This window comes from Pleurodeles waltl, chromosome 8 (assembly GCF_031143425.1).
Source record: "Pleurodeles waltl isolate 20211129_DDA chromosome 8, aPleWal1.hap1.20221129, whole genome shotgun sequence".
NCBI lineage: Eukaryota > Metazoa > Chordata > Amphibia > Caudata > Salamandridae > Pleurodeles > Pleurodeles waltl.
The window spans coordinates 511257352-511276934 of NC_090447.1; the positions used below are offsets into that span (position 1 = coordinate 511257352).

The window sequence follows — 19583 nt, forward strand, 5'->3', positions numbered from 1 at the left end:
CTGACAGCAGGCCTGCCATTGCAGAATACACGATTCATGCAAACTGGAAAAACTCAACTGCGCCCACATCAGGTGTGGCAGAGCCCCAGCACTGATATAAGTTACACCTAAGGTAGGCCTCCAGAACCCAGGAGGTAGGGTGCACTACATTAAAGGTGTGAACATACAAGTGCAAGCTTGTATGTCCTTAAAGTGGCATGTTTCCATTAAAAGCTACTATAAGTGAGTGAGTGTTCATAGGATAACCTTGGCTGGCACCTGGGCAAACCTGCCAAGACAGAATTGTGACCCCCACCCCCAAGCCAAAGATGTGAACACTCCCAGGGGTCAGGACAATTTTCTGGATAGGAAGGAGTTCACATCACCCTCCATCCCTCCCAGAAAGTTTAGTTAAGTTGCACATTAATGCGGTGAGCTTCAAAGGGCACACCTCCTCTGATAGGCAAGCAGGCTGTCTCCCAGTGGAGGACAAAGCCATCCCCTTGCCCCCAGGCATATTTGCACCCAGGCAGGTGGGAAAGTGAGTTAGTCAGTTGACTTCTAGCTCAGACCACTAGTCACACCTCTTACGCGGGTTGCTTGCTCTGTACAGCCAAGGAAGACTTTTAGAATCTTGGAAAGAGGATTCTGGGTAGAAAAGGTGCCACAACCCACGGAAGGGCGCAGTAGCCGCTGGAGCTAACAGCTTATTGGCTACTTGTACCCACACCCGAAACACCCATAAATCTAGGATTCAAGGGGCTCCCCTGGCACCAGAACCTCAGATCTGCCACAACTTATGAAGAAAGGACTCGAGAAGACCTGCATTGTTGACAACAGGAACCTGCAACAACAAAAGGCCTGATACCTTTAACCTATGGTAAAGTCCTGGAACTGCTGGACTGCGGATCGTTCTGGACCAAAGACTGCTTCCCCCAGCAAGAGGGAACCCTTTATGAGCCAAAAGGAAGGACAGACTTCCCTTGACTAGTGGCACTAGTACCCTACTTACCTTGAGTAAAAAGTACTCAGAGGATGCAAAAAGGCGCTGGTCATCAGGCCCTCTGAGGGAATCACCCAAAGATAGGTAGTCCGGTGCACTGTGAAGTGCATTCTAGCGCCCTGCCAAGTTACAGCTGACTACCGTTTTCCACTGGACCTCTGGAAAGAGATTAGCATCTCCTCCACCTTATCACAGCCAAGACTTGTTGGTGGCCAGTCCTGTCATCACCACCTTTACTCAAGGCTGCAACCTGAGGGCACACCCCAACACCTTCAACCAACGTTACCTGTTGCTCCGTTGATTTTTTTGCATCCGTTTCCTCACCTGCACCATCCCAGTGGTAAATTGAGCAAACAGCTCCCATTCAGCACCAAGGACAGCCAAGCACACCTCTCACCCGAGACACCAAGACTAGGTGGAGTTCTGCCTGGTGAATCCTGGTCCAGGTGACCACATAAGCTTGGCTCTCACAAACTCGGCCTGCAAGTGACCAACTGTCACAAGTACATTTTTTCAGCACTTGCGGCTCCTTTGTTCAACCCCAAGGACTGCCAGGACAACTTTGAACAAGGGCCCCATGAGCCAGGTAAAATTGGTCTGACTGTCGAAGCTGGATACTGGGACCCGCACAAACGTAACCACAAGGAGGTTCCTCTGCACTCACCCCGCGAGTGACAGAGTGTCACTAGTAACTTTTCCCACTGACCACAATGGTGAGCTTGGACAGCTTGTGAATGCACAGATTTTACTTCTGCTTTAAAATCCATAACTCCAGTTATACATAACGGATTTGTTTTGTTGTCTAAAATTAAATAAAAATCTGCTTTTATAAATTGGCATTTGATTTATTTTGAATCGTGTCAATTACTTATCGCCCAAGTTGGTACTCTGAAATGCTTAACACATGTTCCTCTGGTAATGCCTGACTGCTCTTTGCAGCACTACCAGGACTGAGCTAGGGTTATTATTTTGAATTTGAGGGACCATCTTTGTGGTATCATGAGAGTATTACATAATGAAGCCTATCCAGCCTCACTGAGTAATAAACCACTTTTCTACACTGCCAATGTAGATCCCAGCAAAAGAATACTTTGGCTTAGTATACCCATTCTGTGTACTTTATTGAAAGTTTTATTACACTAATGTGGATGCTTGTTTAGAGCAATTCACCAACAAGCCACTAGGTCTACATAAGTACATAAGTGGCAGGACTCAGCACTTCTTTAAAGCTATTGCCTGCTTTGAGACCCTTGGTTGGCTTTCTTGTCAGTCTCATTTGCTGGGTCTTATTTTATGTTTTTCCGTCTTTTTCCTGCGTTTATCTCCCACGTTTAGCTTCTTTACCATCCTTTTGATTGGATGATTTGCAATCTCCAACTGCAGACATTCAGAGAACTACTTTTTAGGATCAAGAGCAAAGCCCTATGTCCCTGGTGTAATCTCTCAAATTGGCTTGTAACCACGCCCATGTCACCCCCATCAGTTTGGTTGGTTTGTGGGCTGGCCTTTTAAAATTTGCTTCATGTCATTAGTTAAAGGCATGCATACGTCATGCCTCCTCCGCTGTTTAGCCCTCCTCGAGCAGACCAACCAACTACTGAAAACATTCAAGGCTCAATATTTTCCGTATGGTTTCTGGACTACATTTTCTCTTTTTTTTCGTAGCATGATCTCACTGGGCAGTAGTTGAGAGCTTTGCATGACATCTGCACTGTTACATGGATATCTGCACTTTTTCCAGTTACATGGATAATTGCACTATTGCCGATATGTTTCACTGCGAGGGAACTTCTGTTACCTTTTGTGTGTCTGCTTTGCACGGATGGTGGCCGTCAGCTCCCATATTTGAAACTGTTTTACTTTTCAGTATATGTGGAAAGAAATGTCCTGTTAGTTATGTGAAACGGTTTTACTTTTCATTTTCAATTTATGTGGCAAGAAAAGTCCAGTTAGGAGTTTACAATGCTAATAGCTCTAATTCGAGCGAACGCAAGACCCACTGCATTGCAAATGCTTGTTTCATTTACTTTGAAAACTACGTGGAAATGCATAGGTTCTCTTGCAGTCTCCCTTATATATGTGCTGCTTTTCCAGTAAAACCCACGTTCCTTCACAATCTTCGTGTTGCTGACACTTACCCCAGCGTACCCACTGCTCTCTCCACCCTGATCCCAATGTTTTTTTGTTGTTGTTTAATTCTTTTTTAATCATTTATTTTTTAAACGTAACATGCTTGTAAAGAAATGGCTCCCTGTTGCAGTTACCCCCCACTTTTTGCCTGATACTAATGCTGACTTGACTGAGAAGTGTGCTGGGACCCTGCTAACTAGGCCCCAGCACCAGTGTTCTTTCACCTATAATGTACCATTGTTCCCACAGTTGGCACAACCCTGGCACCTAGGTAAGTCCCTTGTAACTGGTACCCCTGGTACCAAGGGCCCTGATGCCAGGAAAGGTCTCTAAGGGCTGCAGCATGTCTTATGCCACCCTAGGGACCCCTCACTCAGCACAGACACACTGCTTGACAGCTTGTGTGTGCTGGTGGGGAGAAAATGACTAAGTCGACATGGCACTCCCCTCAGGGTGCCATGCCAACCTCACACTGCCTGTGGCATAGGTGAGTCACCCCTCTAGCAGGCCTTACAGCCCTAAGGCAGGGTGCACTATACCACAGGTGAGGGCATAGGTGCATGAGCACTATGCCCCTACAGTGTCTAAGCAAAACCTTAGACATTGTAAGTGCAGGGTAGCCATAAGAGTATATGGGCTCGGAGTCTGTCAAAAACGAACTCCACAGCTCCATAATGGCTACACTGAAAACTGGGAAGTTTGGTATCAAACGTCTCAGAATAATAAACCCACACTGATGCCAGTGTTGGATTTATTTAAAAATGCACACAGAGTGCATCTTAGAGATGCCCCCTGTATTTTACCCAATTGTTCAGTGCAGGACTGACTGGTCTGTGCCAGCCTGCTGCTGAGAGACGAGTTTCTGACCCCATGCGGTGAGAGCCTTTGTGCTCTCGGGGGAAAGAAACAAAGCCTGCTCTGGGTGGAGGTGCTTCACACCTCCCCCCTGCAGGAACTGTAACACCTAGCAGTGAGCTTCAAAGGCTCAAGCTTCGTATTACAATGCCCCAGGGCACTCCAGCTAGTGGAGATGCCCGCCCCCTGGGCACAGCCCCCACTTTTGGCGGCAAGTCCAGGAGAGAGAATGAGAAAAACAAGGAGGAGTCACTGGCCAGTCAGGACAGCACCTAAGGTGTCCTGAGCGGAGGTGACTCTGACTTTTAGAAATCCTCAATCTTGTAGAAGGAGGATTCCCCCAATAGGAATAGGGATGTGCCCCCCTCCCCTCAGGGATGAGGCACAAAGAGGGTGTACCCACCCTCAAGGACAGTAGCCATTGGCTCCTGCCCTCCCAGACCTAAACACACCCCTAAATTCAGTATTTAGGGGCTCCCCAGAACCTAGGAAACTAGATTCCTGCAACTTACGAAGAAGAGGACTGCTGAGGTGAAAAACCCCTGCAGAGAAGACGGAGACACCAACTGCTTTGGCCCCAGCCCTACCGGCCTGTCTCCCTCCTTCAGAAGAAAACTGCTCCAGCGACGCTTTCCCCAGGACCAGCGACCTCTGAATCCTCAGAGGACTGCCCTGCTTCCAAAAGACCAAGAAACTCCCGAGAACAGCGGCCCTGTTCAACAAAGACTGCAACTTTGTCTCCAGAGGAGCAGATTTAAAGACCCCTGCAATCCCCGCAAGAAGCGTGAGACTTGCAACACTGCACCCGGCGACCCCGACTCGACTGGTGGAGAAACAACGCTACAGGGAGGACCCCCCGGCAACTCCAAGACTGTGAGTAACCAAAGTTGTACCCCCTGAGCCCCCACAGCGACGCCTGCAGAGGGAATCCCGAGGCTCCCCCCTGACCGCGACTGTCTGACTCTCTGATCCAGACGCCTGGACAAGACCCTGCACCCGCAGCCCCCAGGACCTGAAGGATCGGAACTCCAGTACAGGAGTGACCCCCAGGAGGCCCTCTCCCTTGCCCAGGTGGTGGCTACCCCGAGGAGCCCCCCCTTGCCTGCATCGCTGAAGAGACCCCTTGGTCTCTCATTGAAACCTATTGAAAACCCGACGCGTGTTTACACACTGCACCCGGCCGCCCCGCGCTGCTGAGGGTGTACTTTTTGTGTGGACTTGTGTCCCCCCCGGTGCCCTACAAAACCCCCCTGGTCTGCCCTCCGAAGACGCGGGTACTTACCTGCTGGCAGACTGGAACCGGGGCACCCCCTTCTCCATTGAAGCCTATGTGTTTTGGGCACCTCTTTGAACTCTGCACCTGACCGGCCCTGAGCTGCTGGTGTGGTGACTTTGGGGTTGCTCTGAACCCCCAACGGTGGGCTACCTTGGACCCCAATTTGAACCCCGTAGGTGGTTTACTTACCTGCAAGAACTAACCAGAACTTACCTCCCCCAGGAACTGTTGAAAATTGCAGTGTGTCCACTTTTAAAATAGCTATATGTGTTTTATGTAAAAAGTATATATGCTATTGTGATTATTCAAAGTTCCTAAGGTACTTACCTGCAATACCTTTCGAATGAGATATTACATGTAGAATTTGAACCTGTGGTTCTTAAAAAACTAAGAAAATATATTTTTCTATACACAAACCTATTGGCCTGGAATTGTCTCTGAGTGTGTGTTCCTCATTTATTGCCTGTGTGTATGTACAACAAATGCTTAACACTACTCCTTTGATAAGCCTACTGCTCGACCACACTACCACAAAATAGAGCATTAGTATTATCTCTTTTTGCCACTATCCTACCTCTAAGGGGAACCCTTGGACTCTGTGCATGCTATTCCTTACTTTGAAATAGCACATACAGAGCCAACTTCCTACAATGCTCAATCCAGCTCCTCTGTTACTGCCCATGCTGTTCCTGCCATTAGCATTTAATTAACCTGCACTACAACCAAACCTGCTCCATTGTTCCTGTCCCCCTCACTTCCTGTCACTTTTTATTCAATTTTGTTTTTTAGAATTTAAACTTTCTTCTGCTGGGATGCTCCTTTATGAGAAAAATACACCTTGGCACATTTTTTGTACTCTTTGTGGTTTTAGGCCCAAAAACGGGCATCAGACAAATAACATATACTGGAACGCTATACTAAAAACAAACAAAATGGCTGCTTCGTAATGGCATGTGTGTTAACACATGCATAAGTATCTCATCACACTAGGGCTACAATAGAGTGAATACGTATAAGCGCATGCACATTATGGACCTTTTTTTTTGCCAAAGCTGAGAACATTGCCAAAAAACTTTTGCTTTTCCCAATAATGAACAGGATTAACAGGTACACCCACCTATTGGCCTTGCCAATGCCTGCTGTATAAGGTCAAATATTATCACTGAGTTTAAAAAGTATAATAAATCTTACTTTGTAGCACCCAACAGCTTTGTCTACAAGGCCTTCAACTTCATGCAAATGCCCCAGAAACTTCAGTGCTTTAGGATCCCTTTCTTGTACATCCAAGTAAGAAGAGATGTATCTGAAACAAAGCAATATGAATTTCTAAATTAAAAATACATACTATACATGAAGAAAGCCTATATACACTCTCTCAACATGTGGAATCCACTTCTTGCCCTCCCTGCACAAGCAAATAAAGGACTGTCCTGAGAAACAAAATCAGCCATTTAAAAAAAATGCAAATTCTTATTGGAAGGGAAACCTCTAAATCCCCATTCGAAAAATAATGAATTTAATCAAGGGGATGGGATTTAATAAATTATCTTCTTGCCTGTGGGACAGGTTGCTTCATTAATGTACTTATCCTGTAATAAAATCCACTTGTCCCTTAGGTTCCTTGTAGTGGTGCGACACATCACAGCAGCAACCTCAGTACATAAGGACTGTGACAATAGCCTCTCTGATTATGCCAGTGCCCATATTATAGGAGGGTTGGAATATTGACAAATCCCTTATTGTACCACCTTTCTACAGATGTACATATGGTCTGTGGACGTGGCATAAACAATAGTCCAATAGTTGGAATGCGCTGTCGAGTCTGTGCAAACATACAAACCTGCAAGTTTTAAGGTTTTCCACAAGCTCCTCTATATTATTTTCCTTGTCTAAGAAAGCTTGAAAATGTATTACTGACAGTTGGGGAAAAATGTAATTGGAGGGAAAGGGAACTTGCAAATGACTTATGTACATTCATGAAAGTCATAAATCTGCACTAATCAAAGGACATACTGTGGGTGTACTGTTGTAACTTCCTTCACAAATTGGGTCCCTAATTAGGTCTGGTGTTAATCAAGACCCTTAGTTTTCTCTCGCTTACTCTCCGACAGCATTGTGCTCTTTCACCAAGCAGCATATCGGCACACAACATAGTTTTGTTCAATATTTTTGCTTTTTGCCAGTGTTTGGTATAATAGTGAGGGCCCGACAGCTCCCACAACAATAAAGCTTTAAAAAGCTGTGTTAAAACAAGATACGCACTGACAAAACCAAAAGGTTGTCAGCCTACGTCGTACCCACTGACTTTGCCAATGCTTGTATATTTTCATGTTTCCCATAATCATGTTGAAACTGGTTACACTGATTTTTCCAATATGGAAATATTTTTGGGAAATACTAGCGTGCATCGACACATTTTACTAAACGATGCTTCAAGAAATGGCACCATACATTTTGCAGTAGTTTAGCGAAACGTTTTTTTCCTAGTTGATTTGTTTTTTTTAAATGAACATCTTGATTTTGAAAGCAAAGAATCCTCAATCTTGCTTTGAAGCTTCTGCAAATACCTGCATCAAATCAAACAGCATTCTGGAAGCATTATACATAGCCTCTTATTGTTAAACTCTGAAAACAAGTATACACATTTTTATATTGGAACTACTATTAATAGTGCAGTCTGAGGTCACAGCATTTCCATAGCGCCCTCACCCTAATAATAAAGGCTTTGCAAAACTGAACCATAAATACAAGTTCGAACATCATTAACGTATGGACACAAATGCCAACGGTAGACAATGGCCTTCTGTGATCCATTATATGGTACTGTAAACTGGCAGCCTAAGGTTTTGTGCTGCAGGGAGTTGGGCCTACTTGTCCCAATGACATAATAAATATGAAAACGTGTTGTTCTTGACCCCAAACAATGTTCTGGGTGTCGGCCTACAGGAATTCCACACCCCTGCTCATATATTAAGGGATAAATAATTCCAGAATAGAGACAAATGGACTTCTTCTACAGGAAAGTACTTCAAACAACAGTCACATGATACTGGATGGGCCCCGTCACAGTAAATAAATGTCTCTGAAAAATGCATAGTTATGGGTAACTTTGAGGTACCCAACCTCATAACCCAAGGATATATCTTGTGTACTACAGCACAGAACCTCCCTGCTCTCCAACTTTGTCCTGGCAACAGTGAGTGGCTCATCAATGCTTGCAGTCCTCAGAGACTATCTGCTGCAAGACCAAATGTATGAAAGCTTATGGAGATAACACTTTGGAATCCCGCTGTACAGCTAGTTTGTAGAGCAGGCAATAGTTGCCAACCCATGCAAGAAGTCTCTACGAGAGATTAAATGCAAAGCTTTTCAAAGGCTTGATCTAATGGTTATCAGCAGGAAATCAGCTGCAGCGTGCAATGGCAACTAGGTTTTTAGCCAGCATTGTGCTGGCTAAAAACCTAGTTGCCATTGCACGCTGCAGATGGAGACAAAAAATTTTGATTCACTTAATTTACTGCTGGCAGCCAGTGGAGACTAAACAAGTTTTCCAAACTGAGGTAGTTAAAGCAACTATATTACATACCACTGTCTTAATGAAGCAAGGCCGCATGCATTCAAGAAACAGCTCACATGCATTTATATTCTCTTGTAGTGAGAAAACAGACTATAAAGCTATACTCAGCAGGTCCAGCATTTACCAGAGGCCGACATGGAGCCAGACTATGGAAGACATGGACATAAGCATCTTGAAGATGGAGATCCTGACTCAAAAAATCTAGAGCATGCCTCAGGATAACCTTGTCTAGTGATCGCTCAGGCCTCGAATGCTCGCTAACCCCTCATTAGGTCATCTAGCATGGTTGTGGACCAAGACTCACAGGAATGAGGTTACTTACGAGCATGTTAAACTTAGGGCACTTTGCTTTTTAACTTTCAGGCTGTTTTAGAGAAACAATGTTGTTTCAGATCAATATGACAATCTTGATGCTTTTGATTTCCAGACATTTTCAGATTACAAGTAACACTTTTCACATTTCAATGGTGATTAATGCATACACTTTTACTAGAGATCTATATTCATCTGGCCCTTAAATGGAATACAGCCAAAAGGTAAATAGTTTAACAGGATAATTCCTGCACTCCAAGCATCTCGGCTTGGTTACACACAGAACGTCACCATTGCCCCTAAAATAACAATGAGCATGTGACCCACCTCATCTATGAACAAATGGATTTGGGGTATTGATGAAACACAAAAAGACTACCTAAGGTCTCTAGTTTGCTTTGCAACGGTAGTCTGCGGGTGTATTACTTAACTGCACTCTTAAATGAATTATAAAGAACAAAATATGTATTTTGTAACAAAACATAGTATCCATAGCTGTGGTGAACAGAAATCTTAAATACAGTACGCTGGGTGATAGCAACTAACAAGATGGGAGTGTGGCAGGAATCTCACAAAATGGATTGGTAACCTGTGAGTTCCAGCATTGAGGTAAAATGATATACCCGAATATACAAAGAGAACAGTACAAGCGGTAACCAGATGACAGCAAGAGCTAGATGAGATGCAGAGGAAGGGAGAACATTGGCTGCTTATCTTGGCATGTATCTCAAAATCCAGATTACTGCACTTAAGTTTTTCAAAGATTCTGCCAATGTAAAAAGCTCACTGGAAAGGGGCAGTATCAATTTAAAACTACATTAGAGATCAGCAAGAGACCACTCCACTGTGGGCCTTTGACCATGGCAGATGAGGCCTACACTTAGAAATAAAGTACTGTGACACACACTGGTAGGCATGGGGACAAAACAAATTGTCTCGGCAAGACTGAATAAGAGGGCATGTACTGAAGCAGGCGACTGGGGAGAAAGAAGGAATTTGTCTGAGTCACATACACTTTATTCATCAGAGTGTTGGTGTATAACTATTTCTGTAAATAAACACAAAATGGCAATACATTTTTACGTCATCTTAAAATAAACAACATTTATGCAACAGTATAGGCAGGCATTCCGTTATGAACAGCAATAGCTACCTACCACTGGGGACTGTACATTGGATCTGTAATCATACTTGTTGAATTGGGCTACTCCATTCTGCTCACTCTCCCATTCTCAACAGCCCCGGTGCCATGCACAAGTACAGAACTCAGACAGGTCACTCACAATTACCTTTTAGCGAGTTCGTATTCCTTTGCCTCGTAGTACAGTTTAGCGAAAAAGAATCCTTTCATGGATTTCTGAAAGGAAAACAAAAATGATATATGAGAAACTTAATGGTGTTTCACAGACTCCTGAAAAACAGTGTTTTTAAGTGTAGCTTTACTGCAGGTAATAAAGTTACAGTCCATCCACTACTTTAAAAAATGCTGGTTAGTCAGACTAGTAATGATGTCAAACCACTGTTCCAACATTTGTTACAATTTAATTTTAACATGTTTCTACTTTTAGAACAACCTAGCAAACCACCAAAACATGTTTCAATCGTATTTCAGCTACTGTGCGATTCAGAATGCAGAGAAAAGAGAAACAGGAATAAAAACAACAGTTGCCAGAGGTCATATGCATAGCCTTTGCACGTTGATTTGATAACATTTTTCTTATCACATGAACACATAGTTATCACTGCGACTGTAAAAAGACATTTGCTGAAGAGGGTGGAACAAGTGCCCCATGCTGTATGATACAGCAGGCAAAAGTAAAATGTGATTGGCAGTTCTACAGACTAATGTATTAAAAGGTTGCACGCCTAAACCCCTTCCAAGTAATTTTTCGGATTTCATTTCTTTCATGAGGCAAGCAAAAAACTAAAGCGGTCTCAGGTCTGATCTAAAACTCAGTCTACGAGTGATAGTAAAGTCTGTGTTGTTATAAAGACTTTTGAGCAGTGATCTATTGTTCACCAAATAGTCTCAAATAGAAAAGGCTGAATGAGCACCAATTTCCTTTGAACCCCAACTCATCCAACCGGCTCATTACCGAAAGCAAAGTCTTTCAGTACGTCTCTCAGCTAGGAAGAGTTTTTACTGAATCATGCTCTAACCACAAAACACCTGGTGAAGGAAAGGAGCAGGCTCAGTGGAAAAATGTGAGCTCTCCAGAACAAATCAATGCTACAAGCAATACACTTTTATCACTAGCACAACACCTGGGGCACACATGAATCTCCTTGAAAGTGTACCATCACAAGTGTAGAATACAGCTATGGATCTTAGGTCTCCATTTTCTGCGGATTGTTACATAGAAATATGGGTGTAAATCAATCTCTTCCCAGTCTGATTATATTTCTAAAGAAAAGCTTTTTGTTTCACAACCCATATGATTACACGGCTTCCAGGCCGATGGCTGAGCAATGGTGACACGACAAAGTGTAAAAAGAAATCAGAAATGGCGCTCCAATCCAAATGCTTCGCTATGTAAGATTAGGGAATTTCAACAGTATTTAACTCAGCTAAGTAGGAAACCTGCTATGTTTTGACATCTGTAAATGAAGATCGAGCTAAAACAGTTTCCAAAAACAGTAAAGTAAATCTGGCTCAACAATTTTGTGAAGAAGTTGTTTAAACTACCTACTGAAACTCAGAAGTGGGCTCTCTGCAAATTGGTGGGCAATGTGAACTGTCTGCCACCCCTGAGCAGGACCTCAGTTTCCAATGCTCTTAACCTGAAACCTTTGACATCATCACTAATATTGGCAATGCTTGGACACCTTTGAGTTTATTTACTGTAGAAATTCAATAAAATAACACTAAGTGCAGTTAATATCAGTTGTAACCTTAACAGAGCAAACAAAAACGTGGATTAATATCGATGAAATCATAAAACAAACATGGATAGAGTAACATGTAAGAAAATAATATACCATACAGCAGGGTGATTAACTGTATTCTCGTTTGTACGTGCAATGTAACAATTTATATTTGGTTTATAGAAACATTCCCTCCAATGACCAAAATTTCCATCAGTTGCTCTTCTCGGAAGGTAGTGTCCCGCTAGTTTGTCCATTTTGCTGGGGCAGTTAAACACAACTTGGGCCTTCTAGTAGGTGGAGGCCAAGTTCAGCCCCTACACAGCAAAATCCAAACCATTATGGATTACGTTGCTCCAACTACCCAGACTCAGGTCAGAGCCTTTCTAGGCTGGACTATGTATTACAGGAGATTTTTAAAAGGGTATGGGTGCATTGTGAACCCCTTGAACGATCTTGCGCCCCAAAAGATGCCTAAAAAGGTACAAAGGATAGTTAGCTGTCAAGAGACCTTTGATGCACTAAAAAATGTAATATTCTCAGCTCCAATTCTTAAAAGTCTTGACTATTCAAAACAACTCATTGTCCAGACAGATGCTTTAAAAATAGCAGTACTATCTCAACTTAATGAAGAAGGCCAGGATCAACCAGCAGCTTTTATCAGCAGAAGGTTGACCTTCAACGAAAAGCATTGGTCAGCCTTGGAGAGAGAGGCCTTTGCTGTGGTCTGGGTCTTGAAGAAGCGGAGGCCATACCTGTTTGGGACTCATTTCATTGTTCAAACAGACAACAAGCCCCTCCTTTGGCTTAAACAGATGAAAGGTGAAAACCCAAAACTTTTGAGGGGATGTATTTCACTACAGGGGATGGACTTTTCAGTGGAACATAGACCTGGGAGTAACCATGCCAATGCAGCTGGACTTTCCAGATATTTCCACTTAGAGAATGAAGACTCAACTGGGCAAGGTTAGTCTCCTTCCCTTACGTTGGGGGTGAGGGGATTATGTAGGAAAGTAGTATATTTTTGGCAGTTACGCCCACTTTTTGACTGGTGTCAGTGTGTTTAGACTGTAGTACACTGGGATCCTGCCTGTGTTCGCTCCTCCAAATTTGGTTGCTTGGTGAACTTTTACACCCCACAATTGGCATACTGGTGCACTAGTACATGGTACATAGGTAGGGCACTGGTACACCAGGGGTCCCTAATGGGCTGCAGCATCTATTATGTCACCTTTGGGGGCCCATGCAAACTGTGCCTGCAGGCCTGCCATTGCAGCCTGTGTGAAATGGGGCATGCAACTTTCACTTACAATATAATGCTTGCCTTATATTGCGGTCACTGCACTTGAACACTTTAGATCACCCCTCTGGTAGGCCTTTCAGCCTAAAGGCAGGGTGCATGTTCCTAAGTGTGAGGGTACCACTGCATGAGCAAAGGTACCCCTACAAACCACAGACTCCAATTCCTGGGTTTTGTAAGTGCGGGGACGCCATCTTAAGGTATATCGTAGACACTGGTCAACAACAGTGGCTCAACTACATAACGGCACCTCCGAACCTAGGCATGTTTGGTATCAAACATGTTGGAATAATGCATCTACACGGATTCAAGTAGTAGTTGCATGATACCATATACTCTGGGGATTCCTTAATGGATCCCCCCCAGTCCTGCCTGTACAGCCTTTGAGGGTCTGTCTACCAGCCCAGCTGCTGCAGATCCCAGAAATGGTTGTGCCCTCCTGTTGCAGAGCCTAACTCTAGCAGGGGAAGGCAGAACAAAGAGTTTCCTGTAGGAGGGAGGTGTGACCTCCTCTCCTTCAGAACTAGGTATGTCTGGTCTAGGGTGGGGTGGTGTGGTCTCCCAGCACCACCAGACTGCTTTGGTGCCCTCCAAGCATAAACCTCCTTGCACCAGGCCAGTAACCCCCGTTCCCGCTCTGGCACGAAACCACACAAAGGACTGGATGTGACCACCCCCATATCCAGCTCCTCCCCTAGAGGGGTGCACAGAGCTCTGCCACTTGACTGGATAATTCTGCCATTTTGGAAACAAGGTAGGCAGAGGCCCCTGAGAGCATATGACTGGTCAGGCCAGGTAGTTTAGGTCCCTGACCCCCTCTGATAGATGGGTCACTACAGAGAGTTACCAACACCCTTTTAGGGTTACTTAAGGGCTCCCTCAAGGGTGGATCCTCAGATTCATCGAGCAAGATTCTTCAAGGAACTCTGCAAGACATCTTCTGCTCCTGGCCTCTCAAACTGCTGCTGGTCTGCTTTTGGAACTGAAACAAGACTGTAGCCAGTTGGGACCGCTCCTACTGAAACATTGTTTCTCCAGCTTCTGCAAGATTTCTGCAACATCCATGGCTGTGCGTCCTCCAGGGTCACAAGGACTCTGTTTGCATCCAGGAAGCAAGAAAAAATCTCCCTTGGAGTGAAGGAGCCACTCCCCCTGCATCCGCATGCACCTCAAGAGGACAACAACCGGTCGGTGGATCTTGCTGTCCCATGAACAACAAAAAGGCTCTGCTCACAGGTGGTGGCTCTGTGGTCCTCTCTAGGTTCCTCTTGTCTTCTGACAAACTTGGGAAATGGTGGGCCCTTGCTGCAGCCACCTGGTCGGAACCCCTGTGCACCACAACTGTTGCTCTTGCCAAGGCATATTGACTCTTCCTCCATGAGATCTTCAGGCTCCAAGAAGCCCCAGCCTCCAGTACTCTGCATCTCGAAGATCAGCTTCCACTCTGCAGCTCCTACAATGTGGGGCTCCTGTTTTGTAGTGCTGCTGATGCAGCCCTGTGCCTGCTACCAGTGGGTCACCCATGGGGGCCCCTCCGAATCGAGCTGGTTTTCCTCCCTGCTGAAGGCCTGCTCTGACTCTTTTCGAAGGGTCGAGTCACTAGGACCTTTGCTGGTCCTCAAGAACCTACAATCTTCCTAAAAAGAAAGAAAAAAAAAGAAAGAAGAAAAGAAAAAAAGAAAAAGAAAAAGAAGAATTGTTTTGTCAATTAAGAGTGAGATCACCTTTCAGTATGAAATTTAAGTATTTTTATTTGAAAAGAAAACTAAAGCAGGAAATGGCCACAGAACCTTAGACTACAACCCTTAAGCTTTAGTGTGCATGTCTCAGAACCTAATCACTAGGCCAGAGGGGACTCCTTTCCATGCAGTGCCCAGACTTAGCTACGATATTCAGCCCACAGATTTTAAGAGGAAAAAGGCTTCAATGTTCCACCACTAGGGATGTTTAAGAGTCAAAAACACTAGAAAATAAACAGACACTGTCATGAGCTACTACGATTTGAACCTTCAACTTGGCAGTTCAAGAGTTTACCATTAGGCCCGAAGTAGCCCTTCTATGCTGTGCCTCAAAACATAGGTATAACATTGTTATCAAACATCTTGCTAGTCTGTTTGAGGTCATTGCATGGAGAGACCATTATAATTAATATATATATCTACTTCTCATCCCACTATGGGACAGGGAACTGCGGGGAAAGCCTCAAGGCCCCCACATTCCTAGCCAGCTCCCACATTTAAACAGCACCTCCCTGCTTGTGGGAGCAATGTTCTCATGTGGCAAGCGGTCCCCTCCATTTAATTAAACACTAGCCCAGGGGAGGTGGCGGTGTTCCATGAGCTCCCCCCCCCGCATCCTTTTTATTTAAAGCCCTGGGGAGGTGGCGGTCTCTGCATCCTTTTTAGTTAACGCCTTAGGGAGGTGGCAGTACACAGGGTTTGGGGGGGAATCTGAAGGATGCCCTGCCCATCACATCCATTTTTTTTTTTTTTTTTTTTTAAACACCGGGAAGGTGGCAGTCCCTGGGCCTGCTTGTGTAGGACGGGTCGGGGGGCAGGGCCCTACATTTAAACAAGGCGCAGGAGCCCTAGTTTTTTTTCCTAAACAATTTTGCCAGCTCTGCCGAAAATTAAAACAAAAACAAAAAAATGTTTTTTTGCTCAGATGGCGGGATACCCTTTTTTTTTTTCCCCCAGGGACTTGGCTGAAGTAAAGTTCCAACATTGCTCCCAACACTTCCGTGTTGAAGTCTTGGCAGCTAGTCAGATCTCAGCACAAGATCGGGAGGGTTTGCAGAGCCTTTGCGTCCCAATATATACTAATTTGGATTTTCTTTAATTTCTCAAAGATTAATGAACGGATTTACACCACATAACAAGAAGAGTGCTTTCTGATCCAAGAGCTACTTTTCTGTCATATTTTGGTGTAATTCCATCCAGTGATTCAGGCTGGGAATTAACATTAAGAACTCACTGTTTTTAATCCCCTCCCCCCCTCTTTCCAGCCTCTACATGATGGATAATCCTGAAACTTTTCAGACACTAGCTGACGTGACTATTAAATTCTTTTGGAAAATTCCGTGAAGATTCGTCAAGCATCGCTGAAGATACAGGCAAGTCAAAACACACTTTTTGTATAGAAACTAGGAGTTAACTAGAACTACCTAGTGGCGACTGCCACTAGGTTTGGTATATATATATATATATATATATATATATATATATATATATACACATATATATATATATATACACACATACGCACATACACACACATACAGACAGACAGACACACACACAAAAAGCCCTCGGCCAACACCAGATTAATTTAGGGAGCCAATTATCAGAGTCACACCCATGGTAGATGTCCTCACACTAGTGCAGATTTATGACTCATGAATTCACTGGTATTTACAGAAGTAGGACTGAAAACCGTACTCTTTTGTGAACTTTATTTTTGCCTGAACAAATATACATGGGCATCTCTGCTAATGCACAAAAAAATGCGGAGCATTTGCAAGGAAAGTTTTACTTTCTGTAGAACCTCTTTTTTTCCCCCGCCCTGGAAAAAGTTTTACTTCATCGGTCAGGAGTGAATTTCCAAAATGTTGGGAGAGATTATAGATGAGTTGGTAAAAACCTTTAAATATGCAAGATTGTAGGTGTGTGTAAAACTTAAAAGGATACTCCAACCCTGTAAATACCACTTCTTGCTACATCCAGCTCCAGTTTATAGCTCTGTGGAAATAAATAAAAATCAGGGCATTGCGAGAATGAATTCTACTACAAAATCAGTCCTAGCATAACCAGAGAGGCAATTTTTAGAACTCTGATTCAGTGAGAAGAGTGCCATATTTTGTCACTTCACTGCATGGCACTATTTTGTCACTTCACTGCATGGCACTAAAGAAACAAGTGTATGTTTTATTTTTTTTAACTACACAGGACAAGTAGATTTAGGAATCACCTTGTCCCATAGACGAGCAAATATTTTCTAAAATTCGACACCCCTGCACTCAGGTTCTCCCTTTTGTTTGGGAGCTGCAGTAGGCCTTCCCACTCTTCAGTCAGTGTTCCTGCAGCAAGTGCATTTAGCTACATTTAGATGGCGGCCCTTTACATGGGTAGAGGGGAAATTGTGTTGGCAAAAAGTGGGCTTCTTAGTCATAGTCTGGCCTTCTCCTTCCGGACAATGGATGTCTTGTGGTCAGTTGCTCAGACCTCCCTAGAACAATGCATCAATGTTGTCCTCTTAAGTACAAGTCAGAGATAGGAAACTGTTGATTTAGGGGCTTTTGAGCTGCACCAGCTGGATCCGATCGAGCACGCTTGGTTTACGCACCGCGGCAGCTATTTAGTTGCTTTAGCACAAGTACCTAGAAGTAGCAGCTTTCACTTCCTACACCATAACCTGCACAGGCATTTCACTGATAAACGCTAGGGGCTAGCCTCAATCTTAGGCCACTGTGCACACTTCGGTGCATACTAAGCTTCACATGTTTCTTCTTCCGCCATGTAGACTACTCGGGCACACAAGGGCGATTGTCACAGATACATGGAGAGCTAATTCTGTCATGTTAACAAGTGTCACAAGTCAGGGATGGTCCCTTCTTCAACAGCATAGACGGCTTGGACAGAAGTAGGCAAGTGCTGTGGCTGCAACAGCCAGGCTGATGGGAGAATAGGCTAGGACACACTTCAGCAGTGTTGCAAATCCTCCACTTCAGCCTCAGTGACTGGCTCAGAGTTGGGAGTATTCTAGTCACACTCTCTATAAGTCTCTGGTAGATGGCACCAGGGTCAACTGCTCTTGTACAAACCAGCAGTCAGCTTCTCCTGCAAGACTAGCTCGCTCACTCTCCCTTTTTCTAGGTTTTTCAGGGCACAGAAAGTAGTTCTTCCCCCAGATCAGAATTGCCATCCCCTCTGGGAAGCTGGCTGGCTGGCAGACACATACTATTAGGTGGGTCAATACCCACTAGTCGTATGCATTGATTGCAAACACAGGATGTCTATTCGGTGTTGGGCCCCCACAGAACCAGCTTGGGTTTGTTCTCTTTCATGCGTCTATCTCAGACTGTATTCCAGACTCAACCTTTGTCTAGGGTGATGCTCTTCACAGCTGCACCACCCAGGGCTAAGAGGTGTGATCAGTCTGCACCTAACAACTAACAGTCCCACCTGACAATGTTCAAAGGAACACAAACACAAAAATTTCCTTCTAAAGGATCTTTCACACTGACAAAAGGAACTGCAGCCCTACCCGTAACTCCTTCCATGCACCAAATGGAAGTCTTCAGGAACACTAACAAGCAGTCCTGTGTCTCAGAAGGACCTACACTAATTTCTAATGGGAAGCCTGTTCTCTTTCCCAACTTCAGTGTCGAGGTCCCCTCTTCTCTCCAGTCTCAAGAATGTCATGAATACACTTACACTGTTAGGGTAAGTAACCCACCCTCTTTCTTGTGCACCAAAACAGGATAGGGGCTTCCAAAACGAAACATGCGTCGCTCAAACAGTCATTTGGTGTGTATAACACACACACACACACACACTATTCCACACACTTGATGCTAGGATCCGAGTTTATCAGTAGCTGTGGAAATTTACACAAGTTTTACCAAAAACTATGATATGCTGCCACCAATGTGCTATGTGCATAAACCAGCAGCAGGAACTGTAGGCTTTAGTCACAATGGAGACTTCATGCGCCCCTCCAAGTTTAAAATGGGTCAAGGATCGGACTCTATGTCAACAGCAGGCGTGTGCAGTCGCACACCTGCTAGATCAGTAGAAGGTTGAAATTAGAATTAAAAAAAAAAAAAAAAAAACACACAGGACATCCGATACTCGTAGCTTGACTACTCAAGGCAGGGGACACAACTGCACGCATGCAAAAGACATTCTTGTCCCAACAGAGCTCATCAAAACAGGCGCATGATCAAAAATCATAACTACAGCCATCCTGAGTGAAGAGCATATGGCATGGGAGTGGTTTTATTTTTATTTTTTTAACTACAGAGGAGAAAAAGGGGCAAACTTGTCAAGAAAATGTAGTTCCCTGGAGAAGAAATGGCACCCTCGCCAAGTGAGATATCTGAGATTGCCAGACAGTTGATAAAAAAAGGTAGAAGGATTTAGCATAAGCTACCTTAAGATACTCCCTCACGTGACACACCTAGAGAGGGTGTCAGCTATCTGAAGGAAGTGCTGGCAGAGGAATAGGCCAAGGAGTCAAATCAGTTTGCGTAGATCTTTTCAAACCAGACCTGTCTGAATACAATGTA

The 19583-nt window shown here is 44.3% G+C and overlaps 1 protein-coding gene across 3 annotated transcripts in view; it reads right to left on the bottom strand.

Moving 5' to 3' along the window:
* Positions 1 to 19583, bottom strand: part of LOC138250083 (E3 SUMO-protein ligase RanBP2-like) — a 580259-nt gene that overhangs the window by 552134 nt on the left and 8542 nt on the right. For all 3 annotated transcript variants that reach the window (XM_069204483.1, XM_069204484.1, XM_069204485.1), the window contains exons 2-3: positions 10422 to 10489; positions 6435 to 6546 (exon numbers count right to left, since the gene is read on the bottom strand). In XM_069204483.1, coding sequence (XP_069060584.1) covers positions 6435 to 6546; positions 10422 to 10489 — 180 coding nt within the window. The remainder of the gene's footprint in view (positions 1 to 6434; positions 6547 to 10421; positions 10490 to 19583) is intronic.